The 27,129-nt window shown below is 46.3% G+C and overlaps 1 protein-coding gene across 3 annotated transcripts in view; it reads right to left on the reverse strand.

Moving 5' to 3' along the window:
• Tdg (Thymine DNA glycosylase) overlaps positions 1–27,129 on the reverse strand; it is a 285,426-nt gene that overhangs the window by 42,442 nt on the left and 215,855 nt on the right. For all 3 annotated transcript variants that reach the window (XM_072284404.1, XM_050174625.3, XM_050174627.3), the window contains one exon: positions 550–675. In XM_072284404.1, coding sequence (XP_072140505.1) covers positions 550–675 — 126 coding nt within the window. The remainder of the gene's footprint in view (positions 1–549; positions 676–27,129) is intronic.

Raw genomic sequence — 27,129 nt, forward strand, 5'->3', positions numbered from 1 at the left:
TTTGCGGTATTTGTCAAATTTTAATAAAAAATTAAGGACCTAAATCAAAAATTTGAAAGCAACAGTCACTAGATTTAAAATTTTTCTTTTAAAAGCAACAAACCTCGTCAAATTTGGTGCAGTGGTTGCCGAGTAAAACTAATTCTCCTTTTACATGTATTTAGATAGGAGCACCCGAGCTAAAGCTTCCTCTTAAGAACGAGACATGGGAACACACTCAGTTCAAACAAACCAGACGTAGACAACACTTGTGTCACTGCTTGAAGGCGGTGAGACATACTGATGGTCACATGGTGTAAATATTGAGGTGAGAGGGAACACCTGGGCTTGAGGGGAGCGTAATGTTTAGCCAGTCGTACCTGTGTTATTATAGCACACTGGCACGAAAATCTCGAAAGAATGCATTCTTTGAAAGATAACATCTGTGTGCAGGTGTAGGACAAAAACTGTTTCAGGGACCCTTCTTAAGTCCCATTTCAGGAAGAGGGAAAAGCAGAAAAGAATGCATGCACTGTTACAAGTGAAAGCAGATCCAGACAGCACATGTACCTGCATGTGAGACGTGTTGTTGCCATCATATCCCGAGCTCCCGTCATCTGTGCCCTCGGTAGAAAAAGGGTCAGATTCATTTGTGGCTGCATCTTCATCATCGCATGGCTCTTCCTTTGTCTCCACCTAGCAGAGACAAACCCCATTACCAAGAAGAAAGATATGCATATCCCATGCACTGTGGGAATCAATGTTAAGCAAAGCATTTGGCAAGTACTTGACAATCATGTATAACACGAATGTGTGTGACATCAGCAAGACGACAATGATGGAAACAACAATAGAATACCTTTGACAGCATGATGACTGATTTTTTTGTGCTCTGCCCAAGAGCATTACAATCTGCACTACTGCGACCTGGGCCAATCTCAAAGGTGGCCTAATTTTGCACAGCTGATTATGTTGCCCTAGTTTCTACGAAGAAAGGACGAGGAAATATGAGCCATTCTTGAAGACAATGCAGTCGAGCACAGCACCTCTAAGTGCTGGCTGCCATGAGAGAAGCACGGGAAAAACTGGCACAATTCAACCCTCATTAATTCAGAAAATCGGATAATTTGTACTCGTCCTCTAGCCCGGCAGGCGTATACATTATATAATGCAATAAAACTCTCATTAATTTTGGATTAATTAGCTGCACATCTGTTAATTAGCACAGCTCTTGGAGCTCAGCAAGCGCAAAGTGCAGCAAATGTGCGACGTAAGAGAGCAAAAACAGCGCTAGCGTCCAACCCAAATGAAGCGGCGGAGGCCACATCGCCATAGTGGTCACCAAACCACATGACGATCCACATCGCCAAACTGGTGTGCGCGTCGGCTGTGTGCCTCTAAAACTGCAAGATCGCCATCCACAATCGCATTTATAGCAGCTGCGGTTTCGTCCACAGCCATTGCGAAAAACAGTAGTTTCGTTTTGACTCAGTGCACGTGTCGGACGAGTTCCCTTATAACTGCGTAGTCACCATCCATGATCGCAACAATAGTGACTGTGGTTTCGTCCACAGCAATTGTGGCAAACAGTAGTTTCATTTTGACTTGCTGCAAAGCTGTCAAGGATGGAGAGCACCAGCTACGTCGTGATCGACAGATTAACGGTTCATGACCAGCTCACTGGCGAAAAAAATAATCAGGATGTGCGCGTGGCAGTGAAAAGTGTGTCTGAAATGAAGTAGCGAAGCCTTTGCTGCTGCGAGGGCCAGTCAATCATGAGATGATGAGAATTGCAGCTTCCGTACTACTTTTGTGCAAAATAGGAACAGGATTTGCTCATTCATTCAGTAAATAAAAGCGTGTTGACGTAGAAGGTATTTGTTTATTGTTTCGTGGATAGCCTCAATAATTTGACATTCAGTTAATTTGGACATTATTTTTGGTCCAGTGAAATCCAAATTAACGATGTTTTACTGTTATGTTACGCATAAGAGTGGTAAGGCTGACCGTTACAGTTAAACTTATATAAGGAAGTTGGTAAATCGACAGTTTACATTGTTATATAGAAATGTTGTTATATTGAAATTTCAACCTTTTATGCAAATAAGTACAATTGCTGACAAGCTTTTCTTAAATGCAAGGGGCCATAAAATTTTCCAAATTATGGGGCAATCAGAAAAAGTTGTGGGAGAACCAATTTAATGATGACTGTCAACGGTAATGTGTTAGCATTGATTCAACATAGCAACACAACGTATTGGCACCATCGAAACAAGTTATATATGAAGTGTGTACTGCAATGGGGCTCCTCTTTAGTGCTTCACTAAGAACACTCAGCATCATTTAGTGCCGACAACGCGAGGGCTGCATATGGCCTCTGAAATGCATGGCCTGCAAATGTTTGTGATGGTGGAATTTAAGTGACAGAGACAGGGTTTTATGATATATTCAATTGCAGAATGTTTATTTACGTATGAGGTTTAGGTGCTTTTCGTAGACATCTTTAAATATAATAATGTGCATTTGAATATAAATAGATGGTATGTATGTTCTATAAATTTGAAAAGTTTAAGACAAAATGTCCATTGTTTCAGAAGCGATAATGAACAGCAGTGCATGGTCTTCTCGTTTGTCTCTGACAGCGACAAGCAGAGGGCAGTGGATAGAGAAGTACAACGCATACGTATGAGGTCTAAAGTGTGTTATTCCACAGATAAAGACGTGATCGAGTACACCACCAGTCCTCGCCGTGCGTATCATGTCGAGGGAGGAGCGTTCAACATCAAATGCTTTTGTTGAACTTGGCGGTAAGATCAGTCTTCTGGTAAGGCATGCCAGATGGCATCACGCAATGCCTTACTTGCTGTGATGTGTGGTGCGCGATGTGGTGCGGTGATCGGGACGGTCGAGAGCAGACGACGCTGAGTGCACGCGCGCCGAGCTGGAAGGAGGAAAACGACGACGCCGAAGAGCGCCCGGCACGTGAACGCGCGGCGCAGGAAAGACAACAAAAAGAAAAAAGCAACCAATTAGAAAAGACCACGGGGCGTCGGGCAGCCAATCTGAGAATGCCAAATCGGCCAGACCAAAAGAAAAAACGTGGTGCGCTGGCAGAACGGGGGCGACACGCAAGAGGACACGCAGGGAGACGCCGGGGAGACGCCAGGAGAGTCCCAGGAAACGACGGCAGGAGGAGGTCAACCACCGGAGCGGGCGTTGAAGACGGGCCGTCGGGTTCCGGACCTGAGCCCACCAGGACTTCACCCGCCCGGGGCCTCCTGCCAACCTGTTCCTGTGCGTCGCCCGTCTACCTGAGCGTGCCATCAGCTCTTCAAGGCCGGTGAGCTTCTGCGCCAGTGGGCAGGACGAGAACAGTCGGGCTACGGGCCCGAGTTCTACGCCAGCTGCCCGGCCAGAACGCCACCCCTGTCTGCCGTGCCGCCTGCTGCCCGGGGCCGGCGTTCGAGCTTCCGCGCCGTGGGCGAGAGGGGAGCACTCGGGCTACGGGCCCGAGCTCTCTGCCCGGCCAGAACGCCGCCGCCATCCACTCCAGCCACCCAGCCGCCAGCGTTACCTCGCCTCGCCAGAGCTGGCGCGCTCCCGGCGCCCGGTCGGTCAACCTACGCCGCGACCTTTGATGAGACCGGCGCCACTCCTTCTGCCAGCTTGTCGCCGCATTGCCGCGTCGAGACTGCGACGCGTCCCCGCCCTCTTGGCAAGCCCGGACTCGCACCCTCGTTAAAGCCCTAAGTGTGTTCCTTACCGCAATGTTTTCTTGAATGTTTATTTTATGCATGCTTTCCGTTTCGTTCTATTTGCTTTATGCCTTTTTATGTTTGATTAAAAGTCTTTGTGTGTGTGTTCAAACCAACGGCTTTGTCCTCAATTGGGTTCTCGGAGGCTCCGCCTAAGAGAACCATTAAAACATTGAGAACTCGAACCTTTGCACACTTCCCGTCACACTTGCTTGCTTGTTTGCTCATTATTTCATGGCAGTTACCCACTACGGGGGCTTGACTAAGAAGCCAATGCGTGATGGTGCTTGCAGACAGAGTTGTCTTCGTCATCAGGCTTCCTCATTTTCACAGTTAATTTTATGCTCTACTGCGCTAAGTGCATAGCTATTTTAAAATTTATTCTTCATTACAAGTTGGGATATCCACCTATTCTTTGGTCAATTCCCCATAGTGAGTAGGAGCCACATGTTTGACAGGAAAGAACAACAACATACGCTTGCGGCAATGGCCAGTTTGCAGTGGTTTGAAACCAAGTGAAACCACAGTTGGTTTCGAACCCTGCTCCCTCAACCCACACCCAATGGCACATAGCCAGCACTCCAAATCGCTGTCAAAGAGTTTCGTCTAACAGCGGTACCTACCCAGTCCCGAGTCTACAGTGACCCATGTTGGTGCGAAGGAGGTTCGTTGAAGAGCGGCACTCATGTACAAACTGCCACACACTCCTTGACGCATGTTGGTGCCATGGTTGGTTTCGAACTACATTACCTCAGCACAGCAGCCCGATGGACTACCCATTCAACCACGACCTGCCCAGTGACCCAGGTAGGTGGGAAAACAGTTAGATACAAACTAGGGGGCACAACACCGCTGCAGGAATGGCGCAGTCACCCTTATTAGTGTTCCAGGTGATCGTGCTGATGAATGTGCCCGTGGCTGCGTGCCCGGTAGCTTCAGTGTGTGCAGTGTGTGTATGTGCTGTGAACTATTTTGAGTGTATCAGTCTTAATTCAATGAAGAGAACCGGTGTCTCCGTATTACTAGCACGAAATGGTAAATCTGTTCACTATCTGATCGCTTGGCGTAGGGCCGAAAATATAAGAGCGCATGCTTGCCTACGGCCAACCTAAGGCAACTACGAAACATCTAAGCGGCAGGCGCTACCAAATATTTGTGATGCATCAGCATCTTTCTCACGCATTTCAAGTCTAGTAGGCTTGAAATCACTATATGTCTACGCTAGCCTCCTGCATGAGGCCGATGGCGCTGCTCAACACAGCAATCACTACAGTTGGGGAACCAGCACAATATATATATAAGCTATATGCTTCGGCATTGCCTTTTTGCTCTGTAAAGCCAGAATATCAGAGAGGGATCGCATAAAAAGAATGCGATGGCTATTTTTTAGGACAAAATTTCCATAATACGTGCGAGTGCTTCGTAGGGAACGGAACGAACACAACCGAAAAAAAAAAATCGGTTATCATTCTATATTTCTCAAGAAAGATCGTACGAGCTAACGCCACAGTACGACCTCGCATAGTCGCACCACACAGCATTTATAGATCTATAAACATTGATGCCGCATGCTTAAACCATGCGCTATATAGAACAAAGTTATCTATAATCCAGCACCTACCACTGCTTAGGGTGCTCACGCAGTTCGTAAACAGTCGCTTTGCTAGACAAGTATAGCTCACACTGTAAGGTATGCTGTTATTACTAACCAAAACAATTTTATTCATGGGTGGAAATCTCATCCACCGAACCAAGTAATCAGGCAATGTAATCTGCAGCTCACAGTTTGAATGCTTGTCAAAGTATAACAGCACAGCCCCTATCGTAGCAGAATGGTACCCACGCTGTTACGATCGTCGCATATGTTTCATTGCTCCTAAACCGCAGCTTAGAACTGGAGGATAACACTGCAATAAGGTCATATTAGTCAATGGAACATTCAGAAATACACAACTGATCTCCGAGGCTGATTGTGGGCTCAAATATGCGCGCACACCATTGCGCTGCATGCTCCGTCATGCCTCAACACCAGCAGAAAGTCCGGCCATATGGACTTAAGCCACTTCAGTACGTCTCACAGAACCGTATTCCATGTAGAAAACGCCAAGTCATACTAAATAGACCGCACGAGTGCGAAAACAAACGCCAGAAACTACCACCGAGCGTATACCTGCCATGCAAGACAGAGCGCTCGCCCAAGCCAGCATGCCAACTGCCCATAGATGGCGCCACTGCATAGCAATGTGGTGGCACCCACGAAAAAACGTTGTATAGAAACCAGTAATTGTGATATTCTACTACTCACAGAAACATGGCTCCACTCCGATATCACTGATGACTAAGTCCTACAACCATCAGCTGACTACAGCATCTATCGTAAAAACAGGGGTGGAAGAAGGGGCGGCGGGGTATTGATAGCCGTAAGAAAAAACATTACTGCCTTTCCACTTGAAATTTCAAGCCCACTTGAAATAACCTGGGTCTGCATTCCATCTTCACATTCTAAGAACGTATTTGGAATATGTTATAGAACACCACACAGCACAGAAACGTTCACATCTTATTTGTATGAAAATCTTTGCAAAATTACTACAAAATTTCCAAAAGCTAACACATTCTTATTTAGTGATATTAGTTACCCCGAAATTTACAAGGCTAACCTAATGTCACCCTACCAACACTCCAATGATTTCATAGCGCTTGCACTAGACTTCTTTCTAGTGCAAATGATTCAGAAACCCACCTGTGGCAATAATGTTCTTGACCTCGTTTTCACATCCATCCCTGAAACAGCTGCATCAGTTTCTTTGATGCCTGGTTTTAGTAATCATCTACTCGTTAACCTTACAATAGAACTACCCTTATACAAACGCACTACGACACCTAAGCGCATATTTAATTATATGAAGGCCGATTTCACTGCCATCACCATAGGTTTAGAGAATTTCTACAGCTCGTTCATACGTAACTTCGTTTCCCAACCTGTTGAGGAAAACTGGAAACTCTTTAAGGAAACACTAATGCAGCTTACACATGCTCATTTTCCACTAATTTACTTCCGAGTAAATAGTTCAAAATCGTGGTATCACAGGACGCTACACTCATTAAAAAATAAAAAGAAATGCCTGTTCAGAATTGCAAAGCGGCAAGGAACCCCGGGGTAGTGGCATGGTTAAAACATAAAGAGTCTGAAAAAACATACTGCTGTAACATTCGTAGCACTAAGCACAAATTATTTTCACATGAGCTCCAATCCAAGATACAAGATAACCCTAAGCAATTCTGGGCAGTGATTTCCCCTTGAAAAGACTCCGACCGAATTTCACGCCAAGACAATACCGGAGCACCTATTTCAGAAGAATCCTCAGTTGCTTTTAATAATTTTTTTATCTTGATGTTTACATGCGAGGATTATGCTACCATTCCCGCAATCGCAGACATGAACTACAGGTATATGGAACAAATAAAGATTGATGCCTCTGGCATCTTATCTCTAATTAAGAAACTGAAGGTCTCTACCTCAGCCGGCGTTGTATAGATAATAAAATTTTAAAGCACACATCCTCATATACAGCCCCATCGTATCACGCATTTTTGAGCAGTCCTTATCCACAGGAGAACTACCATGCGACATGAAAATTAGGAAGATCATTCCCATCTTTAACCCTTCACTGCACAATTGTTGTTTCCTCAAAATATTATTCATGGAGTTGTAGGGAAGCATAACAGTAGCTGAACTCCCATGGAAACTTACTTTAGTGAATTTCTGTGGTTTGAATTTGCAGAAAAAGGGTATGTTGAGTATTTGCAACAATGTGCAAATAAAGAAGAAGTTGAAAGTGAAAGATAGACTTAGTATAATTCATACTCAGATTCTTATTTGCATGTGACAATCATTGGTGCACCTATGATTTAGTGTGGAACAAAAAGAAGCACTTGTACATGCTTTTGCAGCACAGGTGGTTCCCACACTTCGTACAGTGCCTCATGCAGATTCCTGTCCAGCCAGGAAACAATGCAGTGTTTTCGGGTTATTGTCAAGATTTAGAACACAGAAGCACAGACGTAAGGCTGTGCCCGTGACGATGCAACACGGCAACGTGCGAAGGCACAGCATCCTTTTGAAGAGAAAAAAGGAAATTCGACCAGAAAACATCTTGCCCACATATTGAATCGAAACGGACTTACACTCGTGGTTGTCGTGACTAATTGAAAGGTCACTGCCTTCACTATCAGTACGAATTTCTCGGCCACACCACCATTTGGGAGTCATTTCACTTTTCCAAGGAAAATAAACCATGTACATGTTGTTGCATTTGTGCAACATACCAACGTTCCGTCGCCAGGAACAAATTATTCTGAGATAACAATGTTTTTTTTGAACCTACAGAGTCAGGAGGATGTGAAGCTTAGCGTAAGAATTTTTGTTTGCGCTTTGTCTTGTGGAGAAATACATTTATAATTGGCAAAACTTGCCTATATCACTGCTCGCGGGCTCGCGCAGCCTCCGCCACGTTTGGTTTGGTTTGGTAGAAGATGCAAAGGATGAGCACAGATGGCAGCACAAGGCGGCGCGTTTTACAGACCAATGTTGCGGAAGTGCAACAACGTGTATAGACAGCTCCAAACAGACTTTGCTTCGGTTTTTAACGCCATTCATCAGAATCTTGCGTAAATGCAACAAGGTGCAGTAAAGGGTTAAGTCTGTCAATAAAAGCAAGATAAGTAATTACCGAACCATATCATGAACAAGCATTCCACGTAAATCACTAGAGCATGTCATAGCATCTAATATTGTGCAGCACTTAGAAGCTAACAATTTCTTCTATGCAAAGCAACACGGTTTTAGGAAAGGACTTTCCTGTGAGACTTTACTAATCGAATTCACTAACGAGCTTTTCACATACATAGACAATGGTTTCCAGATTGATAGTATCTTTACTGACTTTTCCAAAGCCTTTGATCGTGTTCCCTACTCTAGATTGATAGCCAAACTATCATCATTACATTTAGACAGCCTTATATCATGGATAAGGAACTTCCTCACATACCGCAAACAGTTTACGTTTACTGACAATCATTCATCTTCCTTGGCCGATGTGTCATCTCGTGTGCCTCAAGGTAGCGTGCTGGGTCCGCCCGCTATTGTTTCTCATCTACATAAATGATTTGCCATCCAACATAACATCAGCAATCAGATTATTTGCTGACGATTGCATAGTTTATCACCAAATTAAGACACCCGACGACCACATCACTCTTCAAAGAGATCTAGATAAAATTACAAACTGGTGCATGCTATGGCAAATGTCACTAAATACAGAAAAATGCAAGATAATGTCCATCAGCCGAAAGAAAACAAACTCTCTTTACACTTACTTAGTAACAGTGCTGTCACTGTCACCCCCTTGTACAAATATCTTGGTATCCATATCACAACAAAGTTATCATGGAAGGCGCATATAAAACATGTTACAGCAAAAGCATCTAGCACACTTGGTTACCTAAAACGAAACCTACGTGAAACTCTTTCAGCCACTCGTGAAATAGCATACAGAACCTTTGTTCGTCCTCAGCTCAAATTCGCTTCTGCCATCTGGTCACCACCTTAGAAATATTTAATAAATTCTCTCGAATCTGTTCAAAACCGTGCCGCATGTTTCATCGCAAAAGATTACAGTAAGCATTCTAGCGTTACTGCTATAAAAAAATCACTATCACTCCCATCTCTTGAATCTAAAAGGACGATATCTCTGCTTTGCTGACTGTACAAAATCACTCACAGTTAACATGCAACTACATTACCCCTTCCCCGCCCATTTCGCACATCTCACCGCTTATATAACGCACACAGTTTCACACGTACGTTTGGCCACACAGATGCATTTAACAAATCTGCATTACATCTGGCAATAGCAGCTTGGAATGAAGCCACATTGTTGAAATAAATAATTTGGAATCATTTATAGAAACATTAAAAAAATTATTCTGTAGTTATGTGCACACATTGTTTCATTTGTACCATATGACTTAGCTGTTGTCATTCTCACTTCTTGCAAGAAGTTTATAGATATATATGCGTTTGCAGTTCTTTGCCAAGAGTGCGATGAGCCATGCGCATTTCTGATCGTCCAGAGTGTCATTGTTGTTTTTCGATTGCTTGATGTTAAACGGCGTCTTTTTTTTTTTCTACTGTTTGATTTGTTGTTCTTCTGTTTTCGCTACGTGTTGTTTCTCTTAGCCCCCTCACACAATACTCCAGTTGGAGCCTATGAGGTATGTGTACAAATAAATAAATAAATAAATAAATAAATAAATTGAAACGGGGTTTATTGCAGCTCGTTCAAGGGATCGCAGGTAGCCCTTGATCACGAGTCCTAGCACTTCGCATCAGCAGCCCGAGCTCGGGTCTCACGGCGAAGAGGAGCCATCCTGGCGACCTAAGGTGATGATACAATAAGGGGGCCGTAGTACGGCTTCAGGCAGCTGACGTGAGCCGTCTTGCGGCCACGGCGGCGTTTTTCCGAAGATGGTGTCACCGGTTCACCCACATAATTCACAGGCGGTGTACACGCAACGATCCGGTATGGACCTGATATTTCGGTGCAAGCTTTGGGCTAAGGCCTAGAGCTTGGAAGGGCAGCCGAAGCCAGACGTGAGAGTCAACAGTGAAGGACTGTGTGAGCTGATCACTGTTGTGGCGATTTTTGTGGATTCCTTGGGTATCCAACGCGAATGAGCGAGCCAGTTGGTGGCACTCTTCAGAATTGCGAGCAACTTTGGAAAGAGGGGTGAATTCAGAGGCATCCGGATGATACGGTAGTACAGTGCCGAGGGCAGCGGATGGTTCACTTCCATAAAGAAGGAAAAATGGTGAGAAGCCTGTGGTAGCCTGAACGGCGGTATTGTATGCGTATGTCACAAAAGAGAGGACATCGTCCCAATTGGAACGATCAGACGCAACATACATGGAGAGCATGTCACCAAGAGTGCGGTTGAATCATTCCGTTAGACCATTAGTCTGTGGGTGATACGCCGTAGCAGTGCGGTGAATAGTGCGGCACGCAGCGAGTAGCTCATTAATTACTTCGGACAAGAAGACACGGCCTTGGTTGCTGAGCAGTTCCCGTGGTGCGCCGTGCCGTAAGATTAATGTGGTGACATCGCGAGCAGCAGCCGAAGCAAGTGCAGCAGTTTCAGCATATCTTGTGAGGTGGTCTACTGCGACAATTATCCAACAATTTCCATTAGCAGTGCATGGAAGAGGCCCATAAAGGTCAATGCCAACCCGATCAAAAGGACATGCAGGACACGGTAAAGGTTGCAGAGGGCCTGGCATATGAGGAGATGTCTTGCATCGCTGACAGGCTGCACATGACCGAATGTATCTGCGGACATAAGAATATATGCCGCGCCAGTAGTACCGCTGGCGGAGCCGCTCGTAGGTTTTCCAAGACGCCAGCATGAGCTTGTTGTGGGTCAGCGTGAAAATACGTGCATACGTGGGAACGCAAATGGCAAGGGATGACTAGCAGCCATTTGCGACTGTCTGGCTGATAGTTTCGGTGGTACAAGATGGCGTCTCGTAGCACGAAGTGGGTGGCTTGGCGACGAAGAGCTCGAGGGCATGTAGCCGTTGAAGAACTGTTAAGAATGTCATTGAGAGACACAATCCATGGATCTTTTCTCTGTTCAGACGGCATGTCACTAACAGCAAGCGTAGCAAACGGGCACTCTATGGATGAGGGTGGCGTTTCCTCAGATCGCATGGGAGAACGGGAGAGTGCATCTGCATCAGAATGTTGGCACCCAGATCGATAGATGACGTGAATGTCAAATTCTTGGAGCCGAAGAGCCCAACATCCAAGACGCCCCGACGGGTCTTTCAGTGACGCAAGCCAGCAGAGCACATGGTGGTCTGTCACAACGTCGAACAGACAGCCGTACAAGTAAGGGCGAAATTTGTTTAAGGCCCAAATTATAGCCAAACATTCTTTTCCTGTGACAGAATAATTGGTTTCTGACTTCGTGAGGGCACGACTCGCATATGCAACCACATATTCTGGAAAGCCAGGCTTGCGTTGCGCAAGGACGGCTCCAAGACCAACGCCGCTGGCGTCCGTATGAACTTCGGTCGGTGCACTCGGGTCGTAGTGGCATAGAACAGGCGGTGAGGTAAGCAGACGACACAAAGTGGTGAAGGCTTGGTCGCATGCCGGAGTCCAGTCGCGAAGGTCACCAGGGCCAGCCAGGAGCTTCGTCAAGGGAGCGATGATGCAGGCAAAATTGCGCACAAAGCATTGAAAATAAGTGCAAAGACCGACAAAACTTCGGAGCTCTTTCACTGTAATCGGCCGTGGAAATTCTACGACAGCACGAAGTTCGCCAGGGTCGGGAAGGACGCCGTCTTTGGACACGACATGGCCAAGTACGGTCAGCTGTCGGGCTCCGAAACGGCACTTTTTCAAGTTAAGTTGAAGGCCGGCGGTGGTAAGGCAAGTAAGGACTTCGCGTAGACGAGAGAGGTGAGTGGTGAAATCAGGGGAGAAAACTACCACAGCGTCTAAATAACACAAGCACGTCTTCCATTTGAGGCCTCGCAGAATATTGTCCATCATCATTTCATATGTTGCGGATGCATTGCAGAGGCCGAATGGCATTACTGTAAACTCATACAGGACATCAGGCGTAATTAAAGCTGTCTTCGAGTGGTCGGATTCATCCACTGGCACTTGCCAATAGCCCGATCGCATGTCCAAAGAAGAAAAGAATTCGGCACCATGAAGATAATCCAGGGCGTCATCTATGCGCGGTAGAGGATAGACATCTTTTCGTGTAACCTAGTTGAGGTGACGACAGTCCACACAGAAACGAATCGAGCTATCTTTTTCTTAATGACTACTGCGGGAGACGACCAAGGGCTGAAGGATGGCTTGATAACACCACGTTGAAGCATGTCTTCAACTTGCTCGGTGATGGCACGACGCTCGGTGGATGACACGCAGTATGGACGCTAGCGTAATGGTGCGTGATGTCCCGTATCAATGTGGTGAGGGACGGTACTTGTGCGGCCTAATGATGCTTGGTTCCAGTCAAAAGATGCATGAAAATCATTTAAAACAGTAATTAGCCACTCACATTGTGTCGGCTCGAGGTCATCGGCAATAGAGCAACAAAAAACATACGGTGATACTCGGTTAGATGGCACATGGGGTGTCAGTGCTGTTACGTTGGCAGTATCCACGTCGTCGGCAACAGGGAAATGCACAATAACGTTAGCGTCCACTGTCTGGGTGGTACCAATAGTCTCGCCACAGTGCAAAGCCAAAGTGTACGAATTTGGGTTAGAAATCAGTATTTCTGCAGCACCATGGTGAACCGTGAGGAGGGCGAAAGGCAACAATATAGGCTGGCGGTGAATGAAGACGGCAGCGGGTTTTTGAAAACATGAGCGTCGCTTCGGCAAGCGATGCACATGAAAGAGGGACCAATACAGCACTGTGAGGGGGGAAGGTCAGTATCTGAAGCTACACAGATCCTGCTAACATCATGAACTTGAAAGTCGTGAGATGGCAAATCGCAGAGAACGGAGAACTGAACCTCAGCACGTGCACAGTCAATGACGGCGTGATGGCGCGACAGAAAATCCCAACCGAGAATCACATCGTGGGAGCAACAAGGTAACACAAAGAAATCAATCGAATACAAAATGTCTTGAATCAGCACCCTGGCAGTGCACATAGCGACAGGCTGAACTTGCTGTGCACTGGCTGTTCTAAGCAATAGTACCGAAGGCAGCATGGTCACTTTCCGTAATGCACGACAAAGCTTCTCACTAATCACAGATACAGCAGCACCTGCATCGACGAGCGCAAGAGATTGGATGCCATCAACGGACACTTCAATAATGTTAGTGGGGAAAAAACGTGGACTTTGATTTTCCAACGATGACGCAGTTCGTGCCTCAGGAACTGCGGAAATCAGTTTTCCGCCTCAGTAGTACTAGCACTGGGCCTATGATGCATGGGTGAGAGTGAGCGTCGACAAGGGGAAGGCGAGCGACGAGTACCGCAGAGCTTTGACTGAGGTGCTGGTATGTCATCAGCGGCGTAGACTTCCGGTGGTGGTCGTTGAGGCATACTGAATGGTCGGAAGCCGGAGCTAAGTGGTCGCGGGGTGCCCACAAAGGCCGGCAAGTGCCGGCGGCAGAAGTGCGCTACATGTCCCGGGGTACCACATGCATAGCATATTGGGCGGTTGTCAGCAGTGCGCTAAGGATTTGTACCCTGCTGCTGTGCACTGAAAAAGGGAGCCGCCGGCTGGCGAGGCGACGGCGGAGGAGAGAACACCGGCGGGCGAGGCGCTGAAGGCGGAGAAGAGAACCCCGGCAGACAAGATGCCCGTGCAACGGCTTCAGCATACGTCAGAGGCGCAGCCACGGGAGCCGGCTGACACGAAATTATCTGTTGGATCACTGGAGCCAAATATTGAGAAGGCTTCTCCGTGGTAGGCAAAATCAAGTGCTGTCGCACGACCTCCTCGGGCACAAATTCTTTTATTTGTGTCAGCAATGTTGCGTGGTTGTCGCCAATAACCAATGCTGCTAACGAATCTTCCGTAGGTGGTGGGCGCCAAGCAAAGATGCGTTGTTTCAGTAGCTCGTCAAAACTTTGGCACAAATTGATAACTTCGGCCACGGTACGTGGATCCTTCACCAACAAAATTTGAAAGGCGTCCTCATCAATGCCTTTCATAATGTGTGTTATCTTGTCCTGTTCTGCCATTGACGGATTCACGCACTTACACAGGTCAATGACATCTTCGATGTAACTTGTGAAAGTTTCACCAGGATGTTGCGCACGCCCCCGTAAGCGTTGTTTTGCGCGAAGCTTGCGCACAGCAGGGCGCCCAAACACTTCTGCGAAACTTGTCTTGAACGTGCTCCACATTGTGAAATCGTGTTCCTGGTTTCGAAACCAGAGGTTTGCGATGCCGGTTAAGTAAAACAGCACGTTGTGCAATTTGGTGACGTCGTCCCACTTGTTATGGTGGCTCACCCGTTCGTAAGATGACAACCAATCCTTCACGTCATGATCATCGGTGCCACTAAAGATGGCAAGATCACGCTGGCACAACGCGCTAGAAACGATGACCGCCGGAGGCTGTGGTGCATCTTCCTGGGTAGTTTCGTCAGGCATGGTCGCAGCAGTTGGCAGCGTCCGGCTTCGAAGTTCTAGTTTCTGAGGTTACGCAGCAGCTCCACCAAATGAAATGGGGTTTATTGCAGCTCGTTCGAGGGATCGCAGGTAGCTCTTGATCACAAGTCCTAGCGCTTCGCATCAGCAGCCCGAGCTCGGGTCTCGCACTGCAGCGGTGGCAGTCCGCACAGTGCCACACGCGTATTACCTACAAAATAATAAATAAATACAATGAAACAAACGCACACAGATAGATACATAGATAGCCCCTGGAAAGTGCATGAAGTAACATAAGTATGCGAACGCATTAAAAATTAACTTCAGTGAGAAAAAAAAATCATTTTGTTGCATTTGAGAGTCGGTGATCAAAGATACAGTTTTTCATGCTGTGTTCAGAATATTTTCATGTCAATGATACAAAGTGAAGCTTTTGCATCTACTGCGCCGCACCTGCTGACAAAGTCACCTGCAGTGGGACGACTCTCTCCATGTAGTTGGACCAATACAGCATCAAAACTCATTGGATGCCATAACAAAGCTTCACACATGAAAATGGGACGACAGGTCCCATTTCCAAAATGATCCCAAAATGGGACGACAGCCTCTTGTTCACGGCCACCATGTTTGATGTAAATTTGCAACATTGTGTACAAGTGTCATGTCTGAGAAATTGAGCAAAGTCTGGTGAGGGGTCCAAAATTTCAGTAGCTGTTACACATTGTTTCGGTATTGGTTCAGTGAGTAAAACAAGTCAGAGTTTCACCCAAAATGTTAAATATTGATAGCGATAGCAAAGTATTAGAAAACTGCATGAAACATCTTCGAAAATTCGACATTTTGTCAATTTGGACATTTCTTGCAGTCTCGCGAACTCTGAATTAACAAGGTTAATTTGTATTTCACGGAACTGAAAAAAAAAGAACGCCCGAATTAACGGAATGTGAAATGATCGAGGGTATCAAGAAAATAATAAACAAGTGTTTACAACATCAACATGTTTTTATTTACTGAATGAATGAGCAAATCCTGTCTCTATTCTGCGCAAACACAGTGTGGAAGCTGCAATTATCACTAGCTCAACTGGTTGCGAGGCGAAGGCCTCGCGACTTTTTTCGCAGCTTGGTGGTGGCATGCACCTTTATCTGAGACAAGTATTTAATTACCACACGCACATCCCGATTGTTTTTCGCCAGTGAACTGGTCGCCAGCAGATTGTCCATACATCGCGATGTAGCCAGTGCTCTTCAATGTCAACAGCTTTGCACTGACTAAAAACGAAACAAATGTTTGCCACAATCACTGTGGACAAAACTGTGGCCACTATATATGAATGCAATCATGGACCGCAACCTTGCGGTTCTGAAGGCACGTGGCCGACGCATGCACCAAGTCAAAAAGAAACTACTGTTTGCTGCAGCAACTGCGAGCGAAAGCGTGATCACTATCAACACGGTAACGAATGGTGACTATGACGTTAAGGCACGCAACCAACGCACGTACTGAGTCAAAATGATACTACTGTTTGCAGCTACCTCTGTGGACGAAAGCATGGTGGCTATCCACACGATTATGGATGGTGACCACGCAGTTATGAAGGCACGCAGCCAACGTGGTGCGTTGCATGGTAGTTAACGCAAGAATAAAGGCTTTAAAGGCACAAATAGGCACAAAGCATTCTGGCATTGGTATTCACATACAATTTCCGCTGATGACTATGGCGATACGGACTGAGCCACTTTGTTTCAGTTGTACACTGGTGCCATTTTTGCTCTTTTGCAGCGCTCCATGCTTGTCAAGCTCCAAGAGTTGTCTGAATTAACCGACGCGTACCCAGATACATGCAAATTAACGAGAGTTTGATTGCATTAAGAGGGGACGCGTCTTTCGCATCGCGAAATATTGCAAAAATCGATTTTTTGAAAATCACATTTCCAGTTTATATAACCCTTTTTCTATCTCATACCCAAATATCATCCCTGTAACACTTAGAAGTGCTCTAAAAATTCGTTTTATCAGCCCAGGCGGCGAGAAATCTCGCGGAAATCAAGAAAGAACAGCGTTTTTCAAGCCACAATATCTCCGGAACGGCGCGACCGAGCGCCGCCATCTTGGTCTCGTTGGAAAGCACATTTCTCCGTCTTCAAATTTGCCGCTTTAGCTATCTCCTCCATACAGAAACAAAAACACAAAAAGCAAATAATTGAAGGTCGTGCCGGAGCCTGCGATTGGCTGCGCCCGCCACATGACTCCAGCGCGGTTCGCCATAGGTCCGGCGCTCGAGTCGTCTGCTCGGCTCTTTGCACCTCGGAAGTCTGGACGTCTCCACTTGCCATAATCTCGACGTGTCAAAACGGGCGCTACGCGGACATCGCAGTAGTGTGGCCGATCCCTATGCTTGTGGACGTTTCAGACTCACGGCTAAGCATTCCGAGCATCGGCGACGCGGACTTCGCGACCAAGATTCACGCGCGGAATCCTCGGACATGCGGCTAAGCCTTTCAGCACTCGGTGTTTTGGAATTCGTGACCAAGCACATCGCGCACGCAATCCTCGGACACGCGGCGAAGCATTTCGCGCATAGGGAGTCTCCGACTCGGCGATCATGCACACCGCGCGCGGACTTCTCGGACCCTCACCTAAGCATTTTGTGCATCAGCGCCTCCGACTACGCGACTTCGAGCGTCGACTCCTCGAGTCCGCGTCTAGGAACTTCGCGCTTCGGCACATCGGACTGCGCGAATAAGCGCATCGAGTGTCGACTCCTCGTGCCCGTGACTAGGTATTTCGCGCGTCGGCACCTCGGACTGCGCGAATAAGCGCATCGAGCGTCGACTCCTCGAGCCCGCGAATAGGCATTTTGCGCGTCGGCACCTCGGACAGCGCGGCTAGGTACTTCGCGCGTCGGCACCTCGAACTGCGCGACTGAGCACATCGTGCGTCGGCTCCTTGTATCTGCGGCTAGGCATTTCGCACATCGGCACCTCGGACCCGCAACTAAGCATATCGCGCGTTCACTCTATTATCATATTGTCACGATAGCTCGTAACAATATCTATCATACCACCCCTTCATAAAGAGAACCTCATCATGAGCTCTGTTCACTAGGCCCTTTGGGCTGGCACAGACACCTGGCTGCAGAAGTGATCGAGGCATCATACAAACGTACAATTCTGGAAAGTACCTAGCAGCTGCATATCTATAACTGGTTCTGTGATCCTAAGTTCTACAGCCATTGTCAAGTAAAGATAACGTGGGAGGCTGCTGACACTCAGAGCCTTCATTCAGTAACATGGTCAATTCTACCAAAAAAAAAAAAAATGCCTCGCTGATTGTACTGAACATTGCTGTCAATCGGGCAGCCTACGGGTAGGGGCTGCCTGAATGTACACTGGAACTATATTCATGCCCACACAGAGTTCTGCACGTCACTTGGTTTGAAATAGAAGCATCATGTTCTTTGTAGCGCAGCAGCAGCAAAGAATGCCCCTCCCCCCTTTTTCTTTTTATAGAAAAATGGGGGGAGGGAAAGTACACCAGATCAGAGGTCACATGTATAAGAAGCCCCACATCACAAAACACCCCAAAGACTACAAATTCGGTGCCTTTTAGAGAACTGAAGAGAAGGTGAAACTTTGAGAGCCATTTTCTCAAAACTGTTTTTCTGCCTTTCTGCTCAGTTTCTGTAGCTGATTTCTTTGTTACTGTTTAACGTAGTTTTACTCCGTGTTTTTTTTTTTTTTACTTTCCTTGGGCTTCATTGCAGGTCATGACATTCTCACTTTCTTATCTTGGCCCTTTGTAAGTTTACGATATGGCTATTCGTCTACCCCAAAAGTGTGTTTGATGCGAAGGTAACATAAAATATGGCACTCCAAAAAATTTGTTGCAAAAAAAAAGCAAGAATGTCACGACTTTCAGCACACATTTAGCTATGCAGTCAATACTTAACAATCCTTCTATCACGTTTTTTAAGTTCCCCAGGCTCTCCAGAGAGTTAGAGGGAGAAAAATTCTGCTCAATAAAATTAAATAAGATGATCTCAAGATATCACTCTAAAACTTTTATGGAAGCATCAGAGAGACATTCTAAACATTTGTGCCAATTTTCACCAAATCCATAAAGAAATAAGGAAGTTGATTTTCAAAGCCACGTCCCCCTACTACACACGCCTGCTGGCACCAGCGGACAAGTCCGAATCATATAATTTTCTGAATAAACTCGGGGCGAATTAATGATGTTTTACTACACACACACACATACAGATATATATATTTTATATATTTGTTTATTCTGACGAAGGCCGTGCCACAGTCAAAACGTTAAAACTTTAAAAATTCCATTTTCGTAAGTGTGCGCCTTCGTTTCTTCAACTATATATATATATACACACACACACACACACGCGCACGCACGCCATGTAAAACTCCCAATGCTAAGCATCAATACGTTGTGCAGATCCAACACTCATTTTTTAATTTACATGAAGTGAAATTTTCGTGAAGCAGTTAATCTAATGCTATAAATTTGACCATTTCATTCCTGCATTTCTGGCGCAAAGCAAACTGGCATGTGCACCTGTGCTATAGAGTGTGACAACTCTCATATTCTTTTGTATTTCTTGATTTCTTTTTTACTCGTTTTAAATGTATACTGGCTGCTTCTTGACCAATCTCTTGTTGTGGGTATGTGCCATAGTATCGAAATCATCCTCATAAACAGGTGGCAGTCATCTCAAGGAGCTCGCTGCAGCATGTGTGTGTATGTTGGTGCACCATGACTCTGTTTACGAACTCAGTGTTGTGCGACTTGCCTTCGCCTTGTGTGTATAGGATTCGCCTGTGTGCTATAGATTTTTGGCCTAGGAGGTTGTTCTTTTCCTTTTCTTACTATATATATAGTGAAGTGATTGTGATAGTGACACCACAGGATATGCCAATGTCCCACAGCAGCGACCAACAGCCACCTCTGGCCACTGCAGCATGGACAACAGGCACCTGGATGCATCAGATGGAGCTACGCCCTTTCTCAGGAAAATTCGGCAAGGACGTGGAGGAATGGCTCGCCCACTACAAGCGTGTGAGCAAGTACAACGGCTGGAACTCCACGGCTCAGTTAGACAATGTCGTTTTCTTCCTCACAGACACTGCTTAAGTGTGGTTCAAGAACCACGAAGATACATTCGTAACGTGGGACAGCTTTGTTACTGACCTCACATAGTGCTTTGGAGATTCCACCACGAAAAGGAAGTGGGAGGAGCAGACATTGCTTCATAGTTCACAAGTCCCAGGTCAGACCTGTACTACATACAAAGAGGCCATCCTGAAGCTATGTAACATGGTCAGTTGAAAAGGGGCGGAATTACATACTCTGTCCTGGCTTGCAATTCAGCCCCTTTTCAAAACAAGCCTCTTGAAGTGCACTCCGTTACTTCTTTGTCATCCTTTGTTAAGAAGTCTTCCGATCAAGAGCAGAACAATACTGTTGATATTTCGGACATTTTATTAACAGCTGATGAGTGCAGTATTCTGCACCGTGGTCTAAATTTTTGTCCAGCTATAGGCAGACATAGTGAATTTCAACTGCTGAAAGATTTGGATAATATTGCCCATAACCTACGCCTACACAAGTACTTCCATGACCGGCCCAATTCGAGCTATTTGAAAAATGCATTACCTTTTGGCAAGCACTGGGTCCCTCCTTCACGACGCGATAGATGCTTGGATATGTATATCAAAGCAGTATAACAAGATATTCTGCAATTGTATCAAAAACAAGCACCCTTCTGCCGTAATTTGTCTGCCAGCAAAATGAATGCACTAGATATCTGTCCTCTCACTATGACATTGTCATTAAGCCTCCTGACAAAGGTAGTGCCGTTGTCATAATGAACAAGTCCGATTATACCACAGAGGCGCACAGACAAGTAGCAGATGCGATGTTTTATAAATGGATTTCGTTCAAATTATGATAGAGAAGCCTGTGAATCCTTTCTTATCTATAAGTTTGATGCCGTCGCATCTGGTTGGAATGAAAGTGTAGAAAAATTGAGTTGCCTGTCCGCACAGCCCATCACACCTTCCCTTGTTTCCCTTCTTTTTTACTAGTATGGCACTATTTTTCCTTTCTACTAGCACATCACTATTTTTTTTTCTTCATTTTTTGTTGTTGATTGGTGACATAGCACCTATTCGGTGATGTTTCCTGCTGTCATCTGACAATTGCCTTTCGAATTTAATTTTTTGTGCGTATCTTTAAATGATGTGTTTGAAAACGCCATCAAACGCAAACGCTTAAACTTCACTTTTTTCGTAAGGTATATTAGATAGTTCTCTTTTTCAAATAACATGCTTTACCAGGAATTCGTCAAGCCTGAATGTATCAAGATCTGCAGCCAATACGCTCAGAACATTGTTATGGTGTTACACTTAAATGCGTTTTCACTAAACAGGAAACACGACAAATTCACGTCATTGCTTGACAGTTTTCACTTTACATTCAGTGTAATTATGGTGACTGAGACATGGTGCAATGCACTTAGCAGCGCGCCCACACTAAAAGACTACAGACAACCTTCACTTAACAGAACAGATCAACGCGGCGGAGGAGTGGCCATATATGTTCTCAACACAGAGAGCTGTATGACGTTAAATGAATTCACCGAACTCGCATCAGATTATGTGGCTCTTAGCTTGCAAGGCGATGGTGCTATTTTTTCTGTAATTTATCGCCCTTCATCGGCAAATATGGCAAAGTCTTTAGGTTTTATTGATGCACTTTTGGAACATGCGTCGTTTAACAGGTGCCGCCTCGTTATTGGCGGTGATATCAATATTAACATTTCCCCGGAAAACAAATCCTCGGAAGATCTTTTAAATAACATAGCTTCGTGCGGTTTCATTATTATCATTACTACGCCCACTCGAGTATCGCCAACAAGTTCAACTATATTGGACCTTTTAATCACTAACATAGACACGCACGTCATCACTGCAGGTACAATCAGCAGCGATATAAGTGATCACTGCCTGATATTCATGGCCTTCGTAAGTTCTGCAACAGGAAAGAAAACTGCTTGCAGCCCAAAGCTTGTCTACCAGGCTATAACGCAGCCATCATAGATATATTTCGATCCGAAATTGAAGGTACGGACTGGGAGCCTGTTTTAAGCGAAACGACTGTAGAACCCGCATACGACACGTTCATAAAGCTCTTCAATGGCCACTACAGCAGCTGCTTTCCGATGAAATCATTTAAGACGGGAAAACGCACACGAAAACCTTGGATTAATCCGGAACTGAAGCGCATGATCACAGAAAAGCATAAACTTCATGATTCCTTTTTGAGAACGCGTGACGTCAATACTTTGGCGACTTTTAAAAAGCTACGGAACCGTTTAAATGCTTTACTAAAGAAAGCTAAAAAGGAATATTATGAGAACCTTTTCCAGACAGGATCGGATTGCCCACCTGATCGTATGTGGAAAATAATTCTGTACTGGGCAGAAGTTCAGTGATCAATGAAGAACACGAAATTGTCATTAATAACAAATCACTGTCAGGGATTTTAGCGAATATCACGCATCAGCAACAACCAGCCATGCTCCTCCCACAGACATGTCGTTGTTAGGATCGGCCTGCAGGGGTACTGCTCTGCAAAGCTATTTCAGCCCGCTGCACGTGCTTCGATCGACCCGCGGTGGGGGCGCCCTACAGAGAACCAGCGAGGACAGCGCTAACCAACCATGAACTTACTTCAGAGAACTGCGGACTACGGCAGCTCTGGAATTTAGAGGCGCCGGCTGGGGTCGGGCGTGACCACCCGGCTGCGGGGACGCAAGACAATGGACACTACGATGGCCGCATTGCGAAGGTCAGCTCCGAGTGCCGCGAAGGTCGTCTACCCTCGGTGGGGGGCAGTGAAAGTGCGTACTGTGTGTGTGAGCCCTCCTCCTCCAAAAAGGCGGGTCGTCTACGATGACGTCGAACGGAGTGTTTATAAGCAGCTGTTTGTCGCTGCTACAGTGTGCTCGTCATCGTGCTCTGTGCTCGTCAATGTACTCGTGAGCTGTGTGCTCGTAAGCTGTGTGCTGTATGCTCGTCTTGTGTGCTCCATTTGGGAGCCACGCTAGACTGTCGATGTATCTCTTGTTTAAAATGTAAATACTGTAAATAAACCCTGTTCACCTAGTTCCTCCCAAGTTCCTCTCTACGACCGACAACCCTTACATCGTACAGACTGGAACGAAATGTTTGGGAAACGGCATTTTTTCCACCCACAGATCCTTCCGAAGTATATAACACCTTCTCTGCATTAAAAAACAGTAAAGCCACTGATATTGATAATACAGTCAACGACTGAATTTTCGGACGCCCAAATTTTCGAACGTGCCTGATATTTCGTATGTCTTCGCGGCAGTGCCACAAGCCCCATAGAATCAATCTATAAGGACATCTGAAGTTTCGGATGCTCGAACCCCCCGCCGTCCAATTTTCCGGACTTTTTGACGCGACGGAAGTTCCTTTGGCACCTCGCGCAGCGCCCTTGCGCAGGAAATCGACTTGCAACCGAAGCATATCACCGTTTTGAACCACAACTAGCCAAATCTAGCCGTCACACACACTGACTTGGTCTGGCCACGCTGGCTCTGTTCATCGCCGCGCTTCCGCCTCCGGCGGAGTTTCTGGAGCGGCGCCATTTCATTTGTTTGCATAGGCCACGTTTTGGCTAGCGTGGTTAGGGTGGCTAGAAGGGGAGTTGGGAATACCGGCGGCGCAAACGTGACCCCACAGCGCACCGATACCGCGGGGCGGCGCTGTTGACCAAGGCGGAGTAAAGCGAGATATAAGAAGGAAGAAGAAGCATGTGCTTGCTGCGGTAAAGCTAGGGAAACGACGGAGCATATTTTATTAGAATGTGAAGACGTCTACCCAGCGGTCGATTTAGGCACCACTGGCCTCCTTGAAGCCCTTGGGTTCAGCGGGAGCAGTGGTAAAGCAAACAGGTCCGCAATAGACATTAGTAAGAGGCGATTGGAGGATTGGTGGAAGAAAAGTAGGGAAACGACAAAAGACGGAGATGTACAAAAGCGCAATTCGCAATAGGGGATCAGAAAGTTTGGACGCGGTAGTTCATAGTGTTTTTTTTTTCTTTTTTCATTGGTTAACCTAGGTAGGATATTAGGCAGCATAGTAGCAAGAGCTTGGTGGCGCAACCCACCGCCCCGTTCCAAATGGGACGCTAATAACATCCATCCATCCATCCGGTAAGCACGCAGCCAAAATGAGCGCCTCGCCAGCCTCGCGTCAGCTGCATCTCTACCACCGAAGTGAAAGTGAGCTCGTTTCGGGTATCGCGCGCTTTCTGCGAGCGTCAAAGAATGAATCTTTATCATGAAAACAATGTTATGTCAGCCCACATCATTACTCCTGTGAAATTTTACAGGCCCAGTTCGCACTGTATCGAGATTCAAACGCGTTTTGTCTGTGCGCATTTCGTGAGCTGGCTTTGGGTGTTAGGGGCAGTGGGGGGGGCTTCGAAATAATTTCGACCACTTCGGGTTCTTTAACGCGCACTGACATCATACGGCACACGGGCGCCTTGCATATCGCCTCCCTGAAAATGCGACCGTCGTCCTCGAGATCAGCAGTCAATCACCCTATGCGTACCGTAAGACCTGTAAACTGCAGACATTACCTGATAAAGTCTGGATGTATTTACAAACCACTTTTTGTCTGCTCTTGCAGACCAGTAGCATGTCATTTTGACGCTCATATAAGCAATTTACTATGATTGCAGTCAGTGAAGCAACAGATCTGGTCATGAAATCGTTTATTTACACGTGAGGAAAAAAATTTACAACACACAAGGTTTCAGTGTTTTCCGTTTCTTCTCACTGCTCTGCTGATTGACACCTTTAAGCAAAAAGTGAATCCTTGTGAGGCAATACAAACGTATAACTGAGGCTGTCAGGGTAGCAGAATGGTCTAAAGCAACCAATCTTTGACATTTAACCAATTGACTGCAAAATCTCGGCCACAGCTTTGGCATGCTAGCGTGTTACACTGAATTAAAAATTATGGGGTTCTATGTGCCAAAACCACTTTCTGATTATGAGGCACGCCGTAGTGGAGGGCTCCGGAAATTTTGACCACCTGGGGTTCTTTAACGTGCACCTAGATCTAAGTACACGGGTGTTCTCACATTTCGCCCCCATCGAAATGCAGCCGCCGTGGCCGGGATTCGATCCCACGACCTCGTGCTCAGCAGCCCAACACCATAGCCACTGAGCAACCACGGCATGTGTCACACTGAAGAAACGAGTGAGTTTGTTTTCAAGGGCATTGTCCAGCTTATAGAACGATTCTGAGGAATATAAAAGGCCCTAAAGTCCCACTCTTTGGATGCCTCTGGTGGAAGCTCTCTGGGTACAGTGGCTCTGGGTACAGCCACTGTACTCTGGGGATATTGCCTTTATGGCGCTTCGCAGTCTTCACAATGTGTGGGCAAAACACGCCTTCTCGCCACATAACCTGCAATGTAATAAACTAGCCGTGCGTCGCTGCGGTGCTTAACATAATTTTGGTGGTCCACAGCATCTCACCCTCGAATGACGGAATGTCGGGAGGAACACTCCAAAACAGGCGACGAGACCAACTGACAGCGGAGGGCGCAGGCCAGCGCGGAAGTACCACGCCGTAATACGGTAATACCACGCCGCGAGCAGCAGCGCCACGTTCCCCCTGGTGGCATCGGTGCGCAAGGGGGTCACGCGCGCCCGAAGGAAAGCGCCGCCAGTATTCACACCTCCCCTTCTAGCCACCCTAGCGTGGTGTGTGGTTGTGCTGTTGTGTCAAGTGTGCTCTGCGACGCTAGGCCTAGGTGCTTCGACGCTCGTCTGCGAACTCCACTGTTCGCAACTTGAGGATTTCGCTTGCCTTCGATGGCCCCAACTCCGTCGTCCTCGCTGATGGCATCGAAGCACGGAAAGCAGTACCGTCGGTTAACGATGGAGAAGAAAGCCGCCATTATTAAGCAAGTCGTGAGCGGCCCATCGCAGGCTGACGTGAGCAAGGAGTTTGGCATGGAGCAAGGAGTCAGGTTGTGGGGGATTCAGAAGACTCCAATGTTGAAAATGAGGAGCCGATGCCTGCGCCGCCTACAACCGCCGAGTTGACGCGAGCACTGTTGACTCTTTCATCGGTGTACAGTGCTGACATGACCCTAACTCAGATCGAGGTGAATATGATCGCATGCAGCCGGAACGCCGTCCAAACAACAATCAACAAGTTCTTCAAGCCACTGCAGCAATAAAACCGGCTGCTCGACGATGCACATGTACATAATAAACCGGCAGTCGGCTGCATACAGAGTTTTTGAATGCGTTTTTTATAGCCACTTCACTGATGCTTTGGAAGGGTTTCGGAAACCTGGTACTTCGCCCTTTACCTCTAGATCCGAGAAAAAAAGAAAAAAAGTGCGTTTTTTGCATGCATTCATTTTTTTCGGACTGCCTGAATTTTCGCACGTTTTTACGTTCCCTAGAGGGTCCGAAAAATTGGTCGTTGACTGTATCCAGATAACACCCGTAAAATATGTGATCGACATTATCTGCCCGTTCTTGGTCCATATCTTCAACCTAGCGATTGGTTCAGGGAGGTTTCCTGCTAAAATGAAATGAGCCAAAGTGTCTGTTATATTCAAAGGGGGGGGGGGGGGGAACAACATCGGAAACTAACGACCAATATCTGTTTTGCCTATATTTTCCAAGGGCCTTGAAAAGATAATTTTATGTCGACTACATAGTTTTTTTTTTTTTTTTTGAAGCACGAAATTATGTCTGAATGCCAGCACAGTTTCACAAGGGGTAAGTCGACTGAGTCTGCGCTCCTGGTACAAAAATAAATAATTCTCGAAAACATTGAAGAAGGAAAGTTAACTCTTGAAATCTTCATTGATTATAGCAAAGCATTTGATTCACTCTATCATAACGCTTTTAAGAAAACTAGAAGAATGTGGCATACGAGGTGTCGTTCACTCACTTTTGCAGTCTTATCTCTCCGATCGACAGCAGTGCATAGTTATAGATGGTTCTACGTCATCATTTCGCCCATTACTGAGTGGCGCACCCCAGGGAAGCATCTTGGGCCCCTTTTTATTTAATGTATATGTGAATGACTAACCTTCTATTGGTAAGTGTA

This window comes from Dermacentor andersoni, chromosome 9 (assembly GCF_023375885.2).
Source record: "Dermacentor andersoni chromosome 9, qqDerAnde1_hic_scaffold, whole genome shotgun sequence".
Lineage (NCBI taxonomy): Eukaryota > Metazoa > Arthropoda > Arachnida > Ixodida > Ixodidae > Dermacentor > Dermacentor andersoni.